At 28.6% G+C, this 21,121-nt stretch overlaps 6 protein-coding genes across 10 annotated transcripts; 3 read left to right on the top strand and 3 right to left on the bottom strand.

The window, feature by feature from the left end:
- Positions 1-307: 307 nt before the first annotated feature.
- LOC139995818 (SET domain-containing protein SmydA-8) lies at positions 308-2,936 on the top strand. Its single transcript, XM_072019652.1, has 7 exons — positions 308-892; positions 1,211-1,579; positions 1,673-1,807; positions 2,156-2,342; positions 2,424-2,519; positions 2,624-2,700; positions 2,791-2,936. The coding sequence occupies exons 1-7, from the start codon at positions 308-310 to the stop codon at positions 2,905-2,907; spliced, it is 1,566 nt and encodes a 521-aa protein (XP_071875753.1). The 3' UTR covers positions 2,908-2,936.
- A 207-nt stretch (positions 2,937-3,143) lies between these two features.
- Positions 3,144-8,629, bottom strand: LOC139995811 (uncharacterized). Its single transcript, XM_072019633.1, has 10 exons — positions 8,130-8,629; positions 7,881-7,956; positions 7,365-7,765; positions 5,093-7,153; positions 4,711-5,019; positions 4,309-4,642; positions 4,057-4,223; positions 3,689-3,969; positions 3,496-3,613; positions 3,144-3,421 (listed from the first exon to the last, which is right to left on the bottom strand). The coding sequence occupies exons 1-10, from the start codon at positions 8,309-8,311 to the stop codon at positions 3,313-3,315; spliced, it is 4,038 nt and encodes a 1,345-aa protein (XP_071875734.1). The 5' UTR covers positions 8,312-8,629; the 3' UTR covers positions 3,144-3,312.
- Positions 8,630-9,151: 522 nt separating this feature from the next.
- Positions 9,152-10,497, top strand: LOC139995822 (PITH domain-containing protein GA19395). 2 transcript variants are annotated; one of them, XM_072019660.1, is made up of 6 exons: positions 9,152-9,340; positions 9,464-9,645; positions 9,732-9,775; positions 9,838-9,915; positions 10,015-10,119; positions 10,200-10,497. In XM_072019660.1, exons 2-6 carry the CDS (start codon positions 9,475-9,477, stop codon positions 10,408-10,410), a joined length of 609 nt encoding a protein of 202 aa, XP_071875761.1. In that variant the 5' UTR covers positions 9,152-9,340; positions 9,464-9,474; the 3' UTR covers positions 10,411-10,497. The 2 variants fall into 2 exon arrangements, with proteins under 2 accessions (XP_071875761.1, XP_071875762.1); XM_072019661.1 differs by having other exon boundaries at positions 9,165-9,299.
- Positions 10,498-11,012: 515 nt separating this feature from the next.
- LOC139995817 (monocarboxylate transporter 5-like) lies at positions 11,013-16,001 on the top strand. Of its 3 annotated transcripts, none has more exons than XM_072019650.1 (9): positions 11,013-11,251; positions 13,517-13,636; positions 13,698-13,841; positions 13,921-14,189; positions 14,448-14,641; positions 14,855-15,101; positions 15,278-15,443; positions 15,561-15,728; positions 15,828-16,001. In XM_072019650.1, exons 1-9 carry the CDS (start codon positions 11,068-11,070, stop codon positions 15,986-15,988), a joined length of 1,653 nt encoding a protein of 550 aa, XP_071875751.1. In that variant the 5' UTR covers positions 11,013-11,067; the 3' UTR covers positions 15,989-16,001. The 3 variants fall into 3 exon arrangements, with proteins under 3 accessions (XP_071875751.1, XP_071875750.1, XP_071875752.1); XM_072019649.1 differs by having other exon boundaries at positions 15,561-15,761; XM_072019651.1 differs by lacking the exon at positions 11,013-11,251 and adding an exon at positions 13,054-13,291 and having other exon boundaries at positions 15,561-15,761.
- Bsf (bicoid stability factor) lies at positions 15,124-18,997 on the bottom strand. 2 transcript variants are annotated; one of them, XM_072019647.1, is made up of 11 exons: positions 18,795-18,997; positions 18,583-18,731; positions 18,351-18,488; positions 17,994-18,261; positions 17,667-17,898; positions 17,399-17,587; positions 17,119-17,326; positions 16,810-17,022; positions 16,497-16,738; positions 16,110-16,276; positions 15,124-15,920 (listed from the first exon to the last, which is right to left on the bottom strand). In XM_072019647.1, exons 1-10 carry the CDS (start codon positions 18,995-18,997, stop codon positions 16,151-16,153), a joined length of 1,968 nt encoding a protein of 655 aa, XP_071875748.1. In that variant the 3' UTR covers positions 15,124-15,920; positions 16,110-16,150. The 2 variants fall into 2 exon arrangements, with proteins under 2 accessions (XP_071875748.1, XP_071875749.1); XM_072019648.1 differs by having other exon boundaries at positions 18,351-18,470.
- A 94-nt stretch (positions 18,998-19,091) lies between these two features.
- On the bottom strand, positions 19,092-20,726 carry Baf (barrier to autointegration factor). Its single transcript, XM_072019664.1, has 3 exons — positions 20,522-20,726; positions 20,188-20,317; positions 19,092-19,934 (listed from the first exon to the last, which is right to left on the bottom strand). Exons 2-3 carry the CDS (start codon positions 20,311-20,313, stop codon positions 19,788-19,790), a joined length of 273 nt encoding a protein of 90 aa, XP_071875765.1. The 5' UTR covers positions 20,314-20,317; positions 20,522-20,726; the 3' UTR covers positions 19,092-19,787.
- Between the last annotated feature and the right edge of the window lie 395 nt (positions 20,727-21,121).

The following is a 21,121-nucleotide window of genomic DNA, read 5'->3' as shown; positions in this document are numbered from 1 at the left end:
AATTAGAAGCTGTCTGGCGATCGAGGAGTTTAGTCGAATCTCGAATTTCTGGAAATAAAATTCTGCAAATGAAATTATAATTTCGGCTCGTTGAATAACGTTCTAACCTACCGTAATGCATATCCTAGGTGTACTTCAAAAGTTCTGAGAAGATAAATAAGAAAAAATTAAATTGAAAAAAAGTTGTGGATATATATTTCCAAACCTTTCGCGACTTTTTGCCCAGCCTGTATGATTGCATTACATAATGAACGTATTCTTAAACGTATATATACTCTGAAGTATATATGAAGTATATGTGAAGTATATGAAGTACTGGTTACAGTACCACCACCCTTTGAAATCAGTCGTCAGAATCTTTCAAGCGAGTCACTCTAGAGTATCATTATTTAACATGAGTCTTCAGGATATTGTAGAACCAGAGAAAGTAGAGGAGGTGTTATTGTCTCATTTAAAGGAAAATAAGATTTTCCTGAAAGGACCAAAACCGTGGACTATTCGTTCTTCACTATTGGGTGGTCGTGGCATGTTTGCTACCCGAGACATCAAACAAAATGAATTAATATTCATTGATTCGCCTCTATTAATCGGACCTAAATACACAGGCAAATATTTTGAAATGTGTGTATCATGTTACAAGAACGAATGCGCATTATTTCCGTGCGATAGAGGTTGTGGCTTGCCAGTTTGCTCGACTCAATGTGAAAATTCGCCAAAGCATGTGAATTATGAATGTGAATATCTTAAATCATTGGTACCGATTTGCGGTACCGATTGGTCCCCAAACTTATTACTGGCTGTGGTACCCATCCGTGCACTCTTTCTAACGGAACAACAGCGTAAATGCTTGGCAACGCTTCAGTCTGATAAAAATCTGACTTGTTATCCCGAGGTACGACTTCGTTATATTATTAGCTTTTTGAAGATTTCTCCAATGATGAGAAAGAAGGACTACTAAACTTCATTATACGCTTATATTTCTATAATAATGACAGATTTAATGAAGAATATTAGGAAAATAAAGTATGAAAAATTGCGTATCGTATTTTAAATCTTAATACGCATAAAACGGTTTCCAAAAATATTAATGTTACTAACATGATAATTATTATTGGTATTAATATTTGCTTAGTGATCAAAATTACATAAAATATTTATGATATTTTTCATTTTTATCTCCTGTTATTATAAAAATAATTTCTGTGAAAAGATCGAACAGTTGAAAAAGAATGTGACCAATTCTCCAAGCGAGGAAGATATGGAATTGATGAAGCATGTGTGCAGAATACTTAATACGAATTCGTTTGAAACGATTATGGTCCACGACACGGACCATTCTGCGAGTTTACGAGGACTTTATTCTATTGCCTCGTTCCAAAATCACTGTTGCGTACCGAATACAAGACATCATTTCGATGGAGAATTTCGAATGTATGTTAGCGCTGCCCTTTCGATTGCTGCTGGAGAGGAGATCACTAGCACTTATACGAGTTTATTTTGGGATACAACATTACGGCGGAAATTTTTAAGTATAACTAAACACTTCTCCTGCATGTGCAAAAGATGCAGTGATCCTACGGCAAGTTTACATTTAATGTTGCTTTTAAATGTATAAACATATGCATTAAAGATTAAAATATAAAAATGTATGATTTTAAATGGTACATATTAGGAATTTAAATCTAGGCTAGGTGCACTGTTATGCGCATCTGACAAATGTTCCGGAGAGTTATTACCCCTAGATCCTCTTAATATGACTACTCCTTGGATTTGTGATAAATGTGGCATAACCCTAAATCATCGGCAGGTATTTATATAAATTATTTAAAATTTAATAATTTCAAAAATATTCCATAGATATGGTTAATAACCATATTTATTTATTTCACTTGTAGTATGATTAATAATTTGTTCTAGGCTTCCTAGACAATTTTTTAATGTTTTCGTCTTTACAAATTTTTCTAATTTCCAGTTTAGAATTAAATAACGTTAACGTTTAATAACAAGTTCTGTATTTGTAATTTTTTTATTTAAGCGCATTGATTTAATTTTATTATTAACTATTAATTACTAACTTTAATTAATAACTAAAATGTTTTCGATCTCGGTAACTTTCAATTCTAGGTAAATACTTCATTCTTTTCCTTTTTACTAGATATGTTCGATTCGTTCAGGTATAGCGGGAATCATAAAGGAAGTTCTATACAAAACACCACGTGAGATCTATAAGTTTCTGCAGAAGGAGCTTTCACTTTTGACTCCTTGGAGCAATTACTGTATTGTAGATATGAAGTTTCGAATTGTTTCGTATTATGGCAGGAGTGATGGCGCCAAATGGGAAGGTGCGGATAATATACAAATATATTTTGTTAAAAATATATTACTTTGTATATTATATGATATTTTTTCAAACATTATGTTAGATTTAAGTGATACAGAGCTGAATCTAAAAGCGAAATTCTGCAACGATTTACTTTCTGTATTGGATGCTTTAAATTGTGGTGATTGTAGAAAAAGAGGTAAATTCATTTGCAACAAGGTTTAGAATTTTGCTATCTTTCTATTAATATTAATACTACATATAAAATATTAAATATATATGTATCTTGATTTAATATTTCAGGTCTTATTTTATATGAACTATATTGCACAAATCTTGAAAAAATAAAACGATTTAAACAACAACCAAATATTGAGGAAGTATGTCTAAATTTCGTTGTTATGCTTGTATTGTTCATTTATTGATGTTGTCTTGATATGTTTTATCTTTACATCGAATATCTTTTTTAGGTTGATGAAAATCAACGTATATTAAAAAAGGCAATCACTATACTACAAAACGATATTGTTTCGGCTGTTACATTTGAACATGATAAAAACTATTTTAAACAACCAATTGCTGTATAAAAGGTATTATCGACGAATAGAACATAAAATTTACTTATAACCGTATAATAAAACAACTTACAGAACAATAAAGAAAACGTGTAATTCTTTTAAAATGAAATTGTATCGTTTAGAAAACTGTCATATTTTTTAAAAATAATGTTCAGTTTTAGTAACTATAATTTCGTTAAAGGAGACATAAAGATTGAATAATATACAAAAAGACATTTAGTTATGGAAAATTAAAGAACTAGATATTAAGAAAAACGTATCAATTTAATCTCTTTTTACATTGCACCCCAGATGGCTAAATTGACAGCAAGAAATAGCTAAATAGCTGTATCAGACTAGCAGGTAATAAAGTGATGCACTTGTACCCTATGCTCTATCGTATATGGTATAATAGCAAAGTGCAATTTTGTTCTTTCATACTGCCTGTTGTAATAAACATTTTGCTTCTTCATATAAAGCTGTACAAGGTCTTAAAACTTCTAAATCGTAATCCACATCCTCATCGATATTTACATTATTATTCCTATAACATAATAATATTATGCATTGTTACTCTGTTAAAGCTATGTCATCCTACTAAAAATATAAAATATTTACCTGTATAGAAAATCATCCACTGTAGGTAGCATATCATTGTTTAAGTCACGTAGCAAACGATTTCGTGCAAGTGCTGTATGCATAAATGCAACATTATGGAAAAACAATTCTGAATGATCTGAAAATAATCATTTAGTTAAATAAATACGATTAGAGTAACTGTCACTAAATAAAAATGAATCGGACAACAAACCGTCTTTTCCATATTTTTTTGCCAGTTTCTTCATTACATCTTCGCCTGCGTATTTCGCAGAGACGCCAACTCTATGCAGAATTGCTTTGCACTGCCAGCGATTTTCTGAATTCTGATTGCATGATGTAGATTTGCGAGGTTGTGTTTCTTTAACAAGACTTTCCCAGTCAACTCCTAAAGCATCGCCTAAACCTTTACCACTCGTTTTAATGTCCTCCTCTAATTCACCATCAGAAATTTCTTCAAAGTCCATAGTTTCCATATTTTCGTCTTCCATATTTCTGTGAACAATTTTAGTTATTAACCCAGCGATTATTGTATATTACATATAGTAATAATAAATGAACTTTAGAAATTATAAATATTACCTAAAGGACATTGCATCAGTATTATCTTTCCCTTTTGTGTTAAAGACTGTTTCCTCTATAGTTTCTTTTGGAGATGAGAGGTCTGCTTCTTGAGTTGTTAACTGACCATCTCGTTGTATAGTATCAGGAGTTTTCTTAGTTATTCGCGTTTTATTTGCATCAATATCCTGTAGATATTAATATTAAATAATAATGTAAGCTTACAAAGTAATAATGATCTAGCTTAGTTATACAGAAATAAATGGAACATACTGTGATATCTTCCATATTTAATATGTCATCTGGATCATCGCTAATGTCACTGAGATCGCTTTCAGTATGAAGTGTCTGCAAAGACTCATCAATGCAAGTACGTTTTGATTCAGAGGTAACAGTTTCCTTCGTTTCGGATTTTTCTTTTGATATAGCCTTCTTTTGGAAAGTATCTGTAGATTTCTCTCGAGTTGTAGATAATTTACCTTCTGCAAGCTCCATTAACTTTTTATTAATAGGTTCTTCTTTCATACTACCATATAAAGATGCTTGTTTAGAACTATGAACTGTACATTCGTCTCTAGTTTCAGAACTGTTATAAGTTCGTCTTTTACTAAAAAGGAAACAAATTAACTTGTTATAAAAATAATTAAATAAACAAGAGTGCATCTCATGGCATACTTATGTGATGTGGATTCTGCTATTTCTAATTCCTTAGATCGATCGTTTCTATAATGGCCTCGAATATGCACTGATTGATTATCCCATTTTCGAGAATCACTTGATTTCCAATCTGACACAGAATTATCATATCGAGAATTCCAATCATCATCATGCACTTCTGACCGAGGAAGACTATCTCTGCTGTCCCATAATCCTCTTACTCGCCATTCTCTCTCTTCCCAATCAACAGGTCCATAAGCTCGTTCTCTACCATGTTCTACATCACGATGATGACTATCCCACTCATCGTTAGGAACATTTTCGTCCCTAATATAAACATACAAATTTAAATACTTTCGTTACTAGTCATAAGGATTAATAACTATAGCTATCGACATACCGTATGGAGGTGTTACTCCTTAACTTTTCTCCAGGATAAAGTGGATGCCTGTGATGATGATGATGATGTCGATGATCATCAAATGAAGTTCTATCAGTAGTTTGAACGACATATCTAGATTCCCGGGATCTTTCTTCACGAATTCCGCGTCTTTCATCAAACGGACTATCATATCTCCTTCCGTCAACAGTTTTTCTTCTATCATCTTCATGAACATGGTGATCACGATAATCTAAATGTGAAGACGCTTCGTCCTGCTCGTCCCAATGTTCTGATAAACGCCCGTAGTTTCTATTATAGTTTCTGTCTATTTCAATTGTTCGTCGTGGACTAGTCTCGCGTCTTTCGATTAAACGATCAACTTTGGTTGGTGTAACGCGTGATTGATCGTGTTCAGATGTATGATTTCGATCATATCTTGTACTAAATCGTCTGTGTCTTTCGCGATCATAGTGCCCGATATCTATTCTGTCGATTAAATTATCTCGCGAACTTGACAACGTAGGCGGTGCGGATGAAGACGACGAAGATGCTATAGAAGACTGAACGGCTGGTAAAGAAGGAGCTTGTGGCAATGGTGGAGCATTGTGCACACCTTTATCGAGCAACGATGTTCTATCTAAAGATCTTTCTCGCGGAAAACGATCAACACGATCCCTAGGTGAATTTACACCAGCTTTACGAGCTGGTGTATCTTTATCTACAGTATTTCTATCGTATCTACTATCAATACGCTGAGATGTTCTATCCCTATCAGAAAGAGCTTTCGTTTCGGATCGTTCTCTTTCTCTATCGCTTCTACGTTCTCGAGTTCCATTTTTCTCAAAGGTATTATCCTTCATCACTATTCGTTCTTTATCCCGACTATAACGTGAACTTTTATCCGTTGTTAAACTTAGCGACGTTGTAACTAAAGGTGGTACATCTCTATCTCTTGCTTTTATTGGTTCTTTTTCTCTGTCACGGTCTCGATCCCGATCACGATCGCGATCCCTATCACGATCCCGATCTCTATCACGATCGCGATCTCGATCTCTGTCTCTCTCTCGCTCACGATCACGTTCTCGATCTCTATCTCGATCACGATCTCTTTCCCGTGGTCGTTCACGACAACGTTCTTGTAGATCTTCTTTGTCTTTATCACGAGCATCTCGTTGATCTCGAGCAAGCCTCGAATGCCCACGTTCATCCCTCGTATGCTCTTTATCACGCCGTTCTCTGCTCTTTTGGCGAGTCTTTTCTCCTAGATAAGTTTTATCATCAAACTCTTTGCCAATCCTTCTATGGCTTTCTTCTTGATTCGATACTTGTCTAGTTTTATTATTTTGTTCATTTTTTCTTATGTCCTCCCTGTCTTTAGTTTTATCACTTTTATGAGATTCGCGATCTTTTTTTTCCGCATCTCGAGATCTGTTTGTAGAAAGCTGTCTATCTTGAGCTTTTGGCGGCGTGAGTTCTCTTTTGGATCTTGATGACTTTTCAGGTGTACGACTACGGCGAGTTTTCGTTGAAATCGTTTCTTTTGAATGTTGGTGTTTCGATCTTTCGGATATCGGAGGTGTTCTAGAACGTATATCTTTATCTTTACATTTCGCCTTTAATCTTTCGTTTGTTTTTAGTTTTTCGTCTATTGCACGACTTTTTTCTTTGTCCTGTTCTTTGACTTTATCAAAAGGTTTATTCTTAGTATTATCTTTAGATAATTCATCTACATCTCTCACTTTCTTGTAATGTCTATCTTCTTTATCCATATCTCTAGCTTTTACTGCTTTGGGGGATTCACTTCTATTTCTCTCTCTAACTTTACTAGATGTTCCATGATGAGGCACAGATACAGAGGAACCTAATACTGCAGCTGTCGTTGATGTTACTGCTGTAGAAGCTTGTATTGCTGGTGACCTTGTACGAGGTGTAGAAGAATGTTTCTTTGATGTTGTAGATGAACTGTATTTCTTCGCAGATCTAGCACTAATCTCCTTTTTTGTGGAACTACTTTCAAACTTACGTTTTTTCTTTACTGATGGTTTTTCATTTTTTGTTCCAAGCCTTTTCAATTTTAATCTGTCAAGGTTATTAAATTATAATAAATATTAGAAGGTTCATATATTTAAATCAAATATATTAATTATTAACTTGTCATCTTATAATGCTTATACTATAAATAGTATATTTATAAGAAAATTAGCTATTGATTTATAAAAAAAACATTATCTTAATATAGTGTTTTATTTCAAAAACAAAAAAGCATGGTAACATATATATTACGACTTACTTCCTTCTTCTTTCTTTATCTTCATCATAGTCAGTAGATCCACTATGATGCCGTTTAGATTTAATCTTTTTAACTTTTTTACGTGAATCAGATGTTGAACTAGAAGATGAATCTTCACTGCTAGAACTACTACTACTGCTAGATGTACTTGAAGTATGAGAACTAGAGGAAGAAGTCATAGCCTTTTTTTTCTGTCTTACTTTATCTTTCCCATGAACCTCTTTATCTTTCTTCATTTGTAGTTCTAGTTCACGCTGTAACAACTGTCTACGTCTTTCTAACACTTTTTCGTCCTCGTATTCCAAATCTGTTTGATTCCACTCTTCCAAATTTAAATCAGGGCTATGAGATGGCTTTTTTATGATCTTAGAAGTAAGCCTTTTAAAAGGATCCTCAATAAGCTACATAGTATAAACATATATGTAAATATCCATCTTCAAATAAGATAATATGCTTTTAATTTTTCTAAGCAAGCTTTCTATACTAAAAGTATGATAATACAGATTATGCACTTACTCCTGCTGTACTTGCAATAGCATTATCCTTTTTGGCACGCTTGGACGGACTTATTAATGTGTGAGTATTTGCATATCTAGTTGCAATATCAAGAAAAGAAAATGATGATCATCTTAAATAAAATGAGAGTGATAATTCTTACTGTATTATTTAAATAGTAGCTTTAACAATTACAGTTTATTACTATAAAAGACAAATGCATATTTAATTTTCTATGCAAAAGTAAGTCAACTTCAAAATTATACTTGCTTGCAATTCTTTCCATAAGAACAGCTGCCGTTTAGTGCCCAGTTTCTACAATAATCCGACGAATTTTGGCCGGCAGTGACTGCTGGTTTGGTCCCCAACCTCTCAAACACACTTGGTCGACGAGAGTCTGTATTACATTTCGTAGGGTCAACCGTTATCTTCCTTATGTTTGATTTTGACATATTATCACCATAAAACAATTATGTTTTCACAATGGAAGCACATAACTGCAGCATGCAAATATTCATTTACTATGGAATCACCATTAATCAATTAAGCATTCACGAATACAGTCACGGTTTTCGGAGGATTGGTAAAGCATTTAAAAGCTAAGAAACATAAGCAGCTCTTTACGTTTTGTATAATAATTCTTTTTATGAACGGTAATATCTTAATATTTACACATATAATTCGTTTTTACATTTTTTTAAAGGCTAACCCCAGATATATGTAATCTACTGCATACGACTGAAGTACCAAACTGTACAGAAAACAATAGTGCTAACTCAATGAAGTTGTATATAAAATGTGGTTCAATATTGCCAACCGAACCCCAATAGCGATAAATATTGTAAGTAGATTCAAATATTTTTAATCTATAATATTTTATTAAATATAAAAAAAGAGAAATTAAGAAATTGCTATGTGTATATAAAATTATTTATATACATTTTAATAGTATTTCTCGCGTTATATATAGTGCATTTATTAGCACAGTAGGAAATATATATTATTAATTGATTACATTTATTGCTTTAACGGAAATAAAATTTTTAGAACATATATAAAAAGTTCAAATATATTAAAAGTCAATTAGGAATGAATAACTAAAATGTGAAATGTTGAACTTCACAAATATTTATCATGATGTTTATTTCAAAATAGAATTATTCATATAAAAATATAATAATTTTTTTAAATTATCTTGTGATACGAATCTAAAATTGAAACGAATCTATAATTCCTTACCTAATTTTATTTTTAATTTATCATTAATAATATCAATTGTAACATACAAATAATTGTAGTTATCTATAATTTATTTCAATATTTCTAATAAATAGTAATATATGTATATAAAAACTTCATATTTAATCTTTAAAATTTATGCGTAAGTCCGACTATTACTTCTAGTACCATAAACGTTTTATGACGTTGAAGACTGAGGAAGTTAGTTTTCATTGATATATTATTTATTCCTTCTCTTTAAGGTTATAATATCGTTATATTCTAATTTTGTTTATTGGATAACAATTCTATTTACTGGATAACAATTTTGTTTACTTTAATTATTTATCTAGTTCATATTAAATGTTAATGCAAATGTTTTACAGATTGTTCTACAATGCCTCATCAATGTAATTGTGGTGTTACACACAATGATGCAGAATTAGGCGTACAATATAATTTATATCAAAAAATTGATGTAGAAAATATAGAATGTTTAAATGAATTTGAAGAATCTACCGGAGCTACTGTATTTAAACCATGGGAAAATAGGCTGGACAGAAATAAAGTAATTGTTTATATATTTAAATATTTATTACAAATTTTTCAAAATATAATTATAATTTTACATTACAATTCACCTTTCTTTTTCAGTATGTTGAAAGTGATATGGATAATGAACTTCTATTTAACATTCCGTATGTTTTTTATTTGAACGTACTATTTGTAAGGATACATAGATATTGTCATCTTTTTTCAGGTTTACAGGAAATATAAAATTAAAAGGCCTCATTATTATTGGAGGAGAAGATGATTTGCATCCAAATAAAGTAAAATTGTAAATACTCCTGAGTTTGAATGTCTAGAAACAAAGTTTAACCTATACAAATATAAAATATGTTTTATTAATATAGAAAATAATATTTTATTCTTTTAGGTATAAAAATAGGCCACATATGACATTTGATGATGTAGCTACAGAACCTGAACAAGAATTTGAATTATGTGTAGACACAATGGGAGTACATGAATATTCTCCTAAGTATGTATGTTTTATTATGTTACTAAGCATTATATAAAGTATCATAATAATGTAAAAATATAATACAATTTTTACTGTAGGGTGGTTAAATTCTCATCTGTACATCATTTAAGTTTGCACTTTACTGGTACTGAAAGAACAGATAAAATAAAACTTTATTATATTGGATTAAAAGGTGAATGGACACCTTCACATCATCATGGTGTAACAATTTGTACCTATGAATTACGTCCTCAAATGAGTGATCATCCAAAAGGACATAACGAAGATGTTAATAGAACAGTTAGTTGATTTTATAACAGAAAATTGATAGAAGATGCACTCTGCATTAATAAAGAAAATAATCTCAAAGGCTAATAAATGTTTGTATTCAATTCATGCTTTACTTGTTCATCTTATTTTGAAGTTCAATTAAATTTTTGTATATTAAATATTATTATTTTTAATAAACAAAGAGCTCTATCGCACGAAGCTGTATGTATACTTTCCCGACAAAAACTGTGATATTCGGTAAATATATTCGGAAACAAATTAATTCAAAAATTAGTATGTACTAGTAACGTCGCAATCAGTTATCAATTAAACATTTTTTAGTATTAAATTCGTTTCTTCTAACGTTTTGTAGAATAATAAAAAGAAAAATAATTTAAAAAATTCGTAACGCTTTCTAAATTCGTTTAATCGTTTTAAATCGCTATATTTAATGATATATTTGAAAAACAAAACAATTATACTGCGTTGCTCCGTGACAAGAATAATTCTTCGTTTCATTCATGAAATTTTCTGTACTATCAAAAGTAACGCGTTCCTCGAGGTTTGCTTTGATCACCCCTTCTCTTCTCTGTTCCCTTCCACTATATGAGCACCAACTTAAAACTTTGATACATACATACATATGTACTTGATATCGCGAGAAACAACGTTCACTAAGTTCAATAATCGCAGCTCATGGCACACGCGACTGTCAGCTCCTCCGCTGAGGCAAATAGGCAAGATAAAAAAAATGCAAGTGAAAATATCGCCTGTACCTCAATGGATTATTCAGTGTCATCAGCTACGAAGCAACCCTTACCACCGGACGGAGGATGGGGCTACGTCGTAGTTCTAGCATCTTTTTTAATCCATGTAATTGGTAAGCTACCGATTTTTCCTCGTTTCATTATACTTTCTTAAAACTTCATTTTAAGTTTAGTTTAAAATTTATATCGAAGAAACATGCCAACTTTCTCTTTTCATTTTTAATTTCAAATTTTATGTTGCCGTAAACGTATATGTATTCAAAATATTATAAATTTAATATGAATACCGTAAAGTATATTTTACATACTAAAAAAATTCACATAACTTTTATCTCCAATTTTTTATCTTTATCTAAAATATAATTATTATACTGCTACTTATAATAAACATTTCAATGAAAGTATACTTATTCCTCTTTTTCGACAGATTTATCATTTACACTGTTACCATTACGGTCACGTTTTAGATATATTAATCGAATAAATGATATCTTTATTAATTTAGAATAAAAAAAAAAAAAGAAAAAAACATTCTAAGATAAAGCAATAAAAAGAAAAGACTTCACGGAATTGTAAAATTTTCGTTTAGATTCCGCTTCGTATTTACACTATATCAAGAACAATTTTTAATCTTCACGAGAAATTCATTTAAATTAATTTACGATCTATGTATTAATAAATCGATTTTTTTAATCTCATAAAAATGTCATAAAAAGAAGTTTTATTCCCTTTACTTTGTTAATTCTATGTTATCATTCCTTTTATTCAATAGGTATTATGTTAATTGAATAAAATAACGAAGAGAAGCAAAACGATTTAAAACCATTCTCAGTTTCTTAAATCTTCTATCTCGTGTTCAGAACATGACTTATGAAAGAGCGATACTTAAGAATGTTGACACATTTTCTCTCGTACGAGAACAGATTTGTAACATGTGTTTATTATTATGTGCTTATTACAAAACAGAATATTACCAAATACAGTAAATTAAGCGTGTTCTATATTATGCACAAATCATACACATGTATCATTATGTGCGTGATGGTTCGAAAGAAAAAAAAGATGACCTTGCAAGCATGTTCATTGGCGCATCCTCGATTTCTTGCTGGTTTTAACTTTCCCAAGAAAACACATATCTTGACGAAATTGATAAAAGATAATCATTGTTTCCTTTCTTATACATATACTTATATACTTATATAATTCGGAAAAAATGTATAGATATCTATACATACATTTGCTTAATATAACTGTTTATAATGAAACGATAAATTTTTAGATCAGTTAGATTTATAACAGATTTTAATTGATAATTAGTACATTATAAGATGACACAAAGTTTCCACGGATCCCAGAAACAGAAAAGACAGATTAAAAAAAGCGCTGGCCTTGGCATTACAGAAACATTAACACGATATGTTACATATATCTATGCGTCTTTTTAGCTTCTTATCTTGACACACAAAAATATTTCTATTACATGTTTTCTTACATTACTAGCTTGTTTTCTCCTCGTTGTAGGCATCGTATTAGATGTATTAAAATTTAAAGGCGATGATTGTATCTGTGACAAAAAAGTTATGGTAACAGGGTTATCGATACCAATACATATAAGAGGAGGATTAGAACGACCTTTGAAATTATTTCCATTTGAAAAATGACAAATATCAATACGCTATGCGATGAGAGAATTTTAACGAAGATTATTTCGTTACAAAGACAATACCAGCGATCGAACTGTATTATTGTTGAGTTATTGCACTTTGTTCGTCACTTACCATATGTATGGAAATATACTCATACAGAGAAACTTTGATTACGCATAACAGTAATTTCACGATACGTAAAATCAGAATACGATACGAAAAACATATTTTTTGTATGGCAGTGACAAAGAATTGCGTTATATCACCTTTGAGGTGATACAAAATATGCGTCTGTTAATAATATTAAATTCATGTTATACCATTCATTTAATATTACGTTAAATACCATGATTGCTCTTAAATATCGTAATAGTTTATTAAATTTATTGTAACTACGATTGAAAATAAAATAAAATAAAACAAGAACAATTTCATAAGAAGGAAAGTAATAACGAAGCGATAATTTAAAGATGAATAGTATAATGCAATTTTCTATTGACGAATTAGGTTAAATAGATTACTCATTTTATTATCAATTCTTTTATTTCTTGTAACACTAATAAAGACAAAAGTCATTAGAATAACAATTATAAGGTATCGTTCGTTTATTTATCTTCCCAAAGAAGAGGTTACTTACTACGTATATTATTTAGTTGTTTAACCATCCTCTACTAAACATTATTTTACATCAAAAACTCTATTTATATGAAAGAACAATATATTTTGTTGCAGCAGATGGAGTGACATATTCGTTCGGTGTTTTTTATTTAGAACTTCTGTATTATTTCGAGGAGGGAAAAGGTGCAACTGCATGGATTGCGTCGATATTAGTCGGTGTTACTTTGTGCTCAGGTAAACTTTTCATCCACAATAATTTCGATTTCCTAAAAACATAACGGAAGATTAATTAAAGGTCCGATATCAAGTTTATTCGTAAATAAATTTGGATGCCGGGTTGTAACTATAGCTGGTTCGATATTGGCCAGTGCATGTTTATTGGCGAGTATGTGGGCTCGAAATATTATAACATTATACTTTACGATCGGCATTGGAACAGGTGAAAATATTTTTATTAATTTATATAGAAACCTTTAATGCCAGCGTATAAATTCAGAAGCAATTTGTTCTTATTGCAGGACTAGGTTTTGGATTGATCTATTTACCTGCGATTGTCAGCGTGACATGTTACTTTGAAAAGTATCGGTCCCTTGCAACAGGAATCGCAGTATGCGGTTCTGGTTTAGGCACATTAATTTTTTCACCTTGCTTAGATTACTTTATAGCGACATACGGATGGCGAGGAGCGATTTTAATTTGTTCTGGGATCGTTCTGAACTGCACCGTTCTTGGAGCGCTTTTTAGGCCCCTTAAAACGGATAAACGAAAAAAGAGAAGTTCTACAGAGGTACAGGATTCTTGTATGTATTATTATAAGAAATTTAATAACAGCATTTACATCGCGTAATAAATAGTATCAAACTATACATGAAATCGAATTATAAAAAATAAAGAAGAATGAAAGCGCAATTTATACGAACGCGTATATTATATATATGTATATTATATGTATATGAGATCAGATGCGTTGAATAAGATATATAAAAATTTCATGTATTTAAACCAGCGGTACCGTATCGTCATAGATCTGGGTTTCGATTTTCAGAAATCTTCACGGAACATGAAAAATAATCCTGAAGAATATTCCAATAATTTATCTAACGAGGAACAAAGTAAAAAGATATACAGTGTGAGTTTTCGAAAGGAAAATAATCGTGCTGGTTTAAAGTCCCTGAGTCAACCTGTTTTGATCTCAAATAATGTGATACAAGACAGTTTAGAGAATATTCATAAAGAGCAGTCAGTATTTATTCTATATATGTATATATATATATATGTATGTATATATATATAACTATTCGATATTAATAATTTAAGCATTAACATCTATTATCATTATTATTATTATAAAAATGCAGAGAGATAAATACAGACATCTTTTTCGATATATAAAATATAAAATTTTGTAATTTTCTAATACGATTATTATTAACACATAGTTCTTATTTACAGCCCTAATTTAATGCAAGGATATAGCGAAGAAATCTTTCATATTCATAAGTCCTCTACAAGTTTACCTAATAAAATAGATTATATAAAAGCTGGTAATAAAGAATTTAAAATTAGTATTGACAGAAAGCTCAATGCCTTTCAAGAAGATGTAACCATTTCTCTGTTAAAAGATCCAGTATTTATATTATTTACTTTCTCTAATTTCTGCACCAGTATTGGATTTTATGTACCATATATCTATGTATTGGTATATATACTTACTTTTATTAAAAAATGTTCTTAATCTTTTAATAACAGAAACTATTTAATTTGTTTATAAACGATTTTTGTTTAACATATTTTTACAAAAAATTTGTATTATAAAAGTTATAATTCTTAATATATTTATGATTATGCTATATTTCATGAAAATATTGATTATAGCCTCAAGCTGAAGAACGAGGAATTAATAAAAAGGATGCAAGTTATCTTCTTGCAATAATCGGAATTGCTAATACAGTTGGTCGTATAATCTTAGGATATGTTTCAGACAAGCCATGGGTTAATCGACTATTAATATATAATTTATGTCTTACTATATGTGGCATTTGTAAGTATTACCTTTATTATTATTTATAAAATTTAATCAAATCTCTTAAATAGTATTAATAGATTAATATCTAATTGAAAATCGTGCATGATGTTTAATCTTTTTGTATTTTTCCAGCTACAACTCTTAGTGCATTCTGCACATCTTTTGCCTCATTCACACTTTATTCCTCTATATTTGGATTCACGTCTGGCGCTTATGTTGGTCTTACATCTGTGATTTTAGTAGATTTATTGGGTTTAAATCGTCTCACCAATGCTTTTGGACAGCTTTTACTATTTCAAGGTTTTGCATCACTTTTAGGACCACCCATTGCAGGTGTGTCTACAATTTTTTAAGTCATAAGTTTTATTTTCTAAACCTTTTTATAATTCATAATTTTAGGATGGTTATATGATGTACTTCAATCTTATGATCCTGGATTTTTTACTGCTGGTGGGATGATAACTATTAGTGGATTAATTTTATTTTTTATACCTACAATTCAACAAAAAATTCATAAAAATGTAAATACTCAAAGAACTAAAAATATAATAAATAATTAATTTGTTCAAAATACTTATTGCTTTCTTATAATTATTAATCAATGTCTTGCCATTTAATTTATCTATACTTCTAACTACAGAATGAATATTATGATACAAATATATGATCTAATAAACTTGAAATTTATTAAATATAAAATTGCTGGGTAATTTCACATCACTTTATTTTGTTAAACTTTGAAGAACTTGTACTATATCATCTGTTATTTGTTCATGTAAAAATTTATGTATTCTTCCTACTGTTCCAGTAGACAAGTTAATGTTGTCATTTACCAACTGCTTTATTACCTAGAAAGATAATACAACAAAATTGTAACTATTAGGTTATTACTTATGTTTTTTATTACATATATTCTACTATTGTAATTATGCAATTATAAAAAGTACATTTCAAACAACATAATATATGTAACTTTTATTCTAATTTATTAAAAATAACAAAAAAAAAAAGATTTGTGACATAATAATCTATATAAAATTTGTAATTTATAAAATTAAAATTACATACCCTTATCAACCACGTTTTATGAGATGGAAAATCAATCATAAAATCATGTAACTGTTTGTCCATAGGCACAAATGTTACATTACTTGATTTGTTATTTAACATCAATATTGAATTTGAATCAGTGTTTTCTATTAGGTTCTTACTGATATTTACAAAATTATATGTATCATTTTTAAACACTGAAGCTCGTCTGAGATCAGAAGCAATAATTTTATAAAAATATTCACCTTTGAAATATCGCACTATAAAAAAAACGTAAGATTGTTAGTCTAAATATATTTATTCTATATATGTCTTAAAGTTTTAGACTTACTATATATAGCAGCTTCTGCTATCTTTTTTTTTCTCAATAGTAATAATACATAAGCATTATTAATCATTGTTTCACTTATATTATGTTTTATTAATAAATTTCTTGTGTGAGATATTTCTCCAAAAGTAAATGGTAAAACGTAATCACTAATTGTATCAATGCAAGGTAATATATTAAAGTCATTGACCATAATTTTAAGAATACCTAAAATACCTAAAAGCATATACTTATTGATATAACCAATATTAATGAAATATTGACAGTATTAATGAATTTTATTGATACTTTAAAAATTAATAAGTTATATACCTTCAAAATCATACTTAGTTGCCTGTCTAAGTAAAAGTGGCCAAAAATAATGTGGCTTTATTAGATAATGACTTTTAAATATTCTAAGCAAAGGAAGAGATAAATGGTCATTCTTCATTAACGAATAATATAATAATATTAAAAAACATTTCTTGAACACTGTTTCGTCTTCAGAAATCGTACATAGCTTAATAATATCATTAATTAACTAAAATAAATATATTAGAGGTAAATACTAAAATATAAAAAATGTAACAACAAAAAAGGATATTGTTCTTACCACTCTATTATTAACTACATGTTCTGAAATTAATCTCAGAATATTTTCAAATTGAGGGTGTTTATCATGTAAACCTATACATGATAGTGCCTTCATAGCTAAGTATATGTGATTAATACTTATTAACTTCAATATAATTTCTATTTCAATATTTAGAATGGTGTTCTTTTTTTTTAAATATTGATACATCTAAAACAAAATGTTCCATTATTAACTTTCATGGTGCATATTAGTGGTATTTTACCACAAAGTTTTTAGAAATTCTTACAGTGTGAACATCTTTGATGTTATTATTCCCTACTAATATATAAATCACATTTAAAATATTTTTGTTAGAGAAGTGTATGTTGTTTAAATTGCAATGCTGAATTGTTTCTTGGATTTTAACAGCATTATTCAATTTAGCATGAGTATATATAAGAGCAGCATATGTTTCAGTAGTTAATTTTAATTTCTGTTCTTTCATATAGTCTAGAATTTTATTTACATTCCCTATATCTCTGAAAAATATACACACGTTAGTTATTAAAAAATTAAATATCGTACTAATTATTAAAATAATGTAATGTTTATTAAATAAATCTTGTATATTTACCCAGATTGAGAATATCCCAATATTAATGAATTAAAGACAGATTCCGATATATGAAATTTTAACTTCCGCATATCTTCAACAAACATTAATGCCATGTCAATATTCCCCTTCATACAACAATATTTAATACACATCTCATATGTGATATCATTTGGATAAATTTGTTTACATTTCATGTGCATTAGTAATTCCATAGTTGAAAAATCATATTCATTTCTTGTATATAATTTTAAAAGCTCATTATAATGGGCTGTGGACATCTCAAAATCTTCAAATTCAATGTAAAAAAGATACATGAAATTATGTTTTTTTATTAATTTTAAGATATAGAATAAATATGTAATACTGAGAACATACTGCACACATCCAAAATCAACCATAAAGATCTTCCAAGTTTTACTTTGTCTACTGGTAAACAATTGATTAAATTATTACACCAGGAAAGTAACAAGAATATCTTATAAGTATCTATAACATCTGCAATATGCATACAATCTTTTTAAGGAAGAACGTTTTCTATATATATAGATATATATATATATATATAAATATATTAATATTGCAATAGTACGTGTTTGTTTATACTTACGCACTGAATTTATAAGATCTATAATACTTGCCATTTCTGTTCTCTGTACACATTTGTGCATTTCCATGTGTCTACGTATACTATCAAATTTTTTATTTATTAGAACTTTTTTATAATTCTCATCAGTATACGGTATCGATATTGTATTCCTATTAATATATAATTGTTTGTAAACTATATTAATAAATATATAATACATTTAAAAAACTAACCTTTCTAACATTTCATATGTTTTCTTACGTAGTCGAGGTAGAAAATGTATCATTTTCTTGTTTTCGTTTAATATCACAATTTTTAAGTGATTTTGAAAATGATTTACACATTTTAATAAAATATTTATCATGATAAGTTGACACTCGTTAATAAAATTGATGCAGCGTCTTTCACATGAAATACTTGAATTACCTAACCCCATAATCTACAATGATAAATTCTTCCCAATAAAACAATATACACAACGTATTAAAAATACAATTATTCGTTTGTTTCATTAATGAGTTGGCAATAACTAATTTAACATCAATTATTTATTAGAATCTTATAATATAAACGGATTATAAAAAACATTACTGTCAACATTTGCCACTAATTTTATGTAGTCGTCTTAAGATTCAATAGATTAATATACTCATCAGAGGTAAAATATCATTAGATTTTATTGTATATATGTGCAATATTTTTGTATATATAACTGTTTGTATAAATTTGTATATACTAAAATATTTGAATTATTAGATATATCCAAAAATATATTTTCAAATTAGATCTCGCACTTCTAACAATTTTGTACAAGAATTATCAAAATTTTGTTACAGTTATAAGTAAAATATCCACACATTGAACAGTTTACATATTGTTTTATATGCAAAAATGTAAAAAATAGTTTAAAAGGTATATCAGTATCAGAAAATAAATAAGATGTAATGAAAAATTAACATTAATACATAAAATAATGTATCTTACTATTATCTAATGTAAACATTAAATAAGATTACAAACTTCTATATCATATTACATTTATGTCAAACTTTAAAGTACCTTTGAAGATATTTGTTTTCATTATACTATAGTAAGTTTATCTAAAATTATCTTGAAGTCACGAAAGTGAAACAGTTTTTACATTTTGCATTACAATATTACAATACATACTTTGCTATATTAAAAATCTCATTTTTGTGATATCAACATTAAATTTTATAATTATTTTACAAAAATTCTTCACACCAATCAGAGAGGCATTGATAACAATCACTAGATTGTTTTGCATTAGCAGAACACAAATCTTTCATCCATTCTTGGAATAGTTCTCTGTTCTTTTTTAAAACCAAATATTGTCCAAGTACTACATATGCCTGTAAGTATGTTAATAAGTATTAATATATTAATATTAAATTAAATGAATGTTTCAATCCTTTACCAAGTTATTGGTAAATATAAAAAGTATTATTTACTCAATATTACTCAATATTACTTAAATTTTAACATTGTTTATATTTGCCTTAGTTATTCTTAGATACTTTTAATAATTTGCTCTTTCATTTCATTATAAAGAAATATTAATAAAATACAAATTATTAATCAGATTTGGATAAAAGTATGTTATACTTTGTCAAAACCAGCTGCTTCCAATCTACGACCTAAAACTTCTCCAACTCCAGCAAGATCTGTAACAGGTTTATCACCCATTGGTTCAGCAACAAAGTTTTTGTGTTTCTGTGATGTGCTCGACATGTTTCTGAAAATGAAAATAAATCTTTATTCCGTAAGACAAGCACAATAATTAAACACGGTACTCTTTTATTGTTATATTAAATGAAAGATCAAGACTAAACATAACTAACATAAAATAAATATGATTTAATTATTTTATTAAAATTTACGTTTATATACCTTTAGATACAATAACTAAATAATATACCTATTTTTATAAAATACATACCTCAAATAACTTTTTATGAACTAAGTTTAAATTATTTCTATTAATTACTGTGTTTATATAGTTATTTTTTTCTATTGCAAATTTATGGTAGTCTGAATATTAAATTTGTAATTAATTGTTCACTTTAAGATTACAATATCTTCTTCTTTAATAAAATATACGCCTTTAAAAAAAATTAAACACAACACTATCAAAGCAACTTACATTTATATAAATTTATATAAAATTGTAGAACGGAAATCTATGTAAAATTTTATGCACATGATAGCTGATTTCTATGTAACTAAATAAGTGTATTTTTATTACTATATTTCACAGTATTAAACTTAATTACGATTAAATTAAAGTTATTATTAAATACAAGACGCTAAAATGTGTTTTAAAATATAATTTTTTAAGTATTTATAAGTAGATATACGACTTTAAGTTTAGAACGTACATATACGACATATAAAGAAATTCTTCTAAAATATCTTATTTCTTAGCATTAAAAGGAAACCAATAAAATTATTAAAATATAAATCATAAGAGTACATATGCACGTATATATTCCGCTATAGAAAAATTAATTAATAAATAAAGATACTACAAATAAGGTGT

This window comes from Bombus fervidus, chromosome 16 (assembly GCF_041682495.2).
Source record: "Bombus fervidus isolate BK054 chromosome 16, iyBomFerv1, whole genome shotgun sequence".
Lineage (NCBI taxonomy): Eukaryota > Metazoa > Arthropoda > Insecta > Hymenoptera > Apidae > Bombus > Bombus fervidus.
Note: the sequence above shows the minus strand (reverse complement) of the source record. Positions and strands in the feature narration are given on the sequence as shown.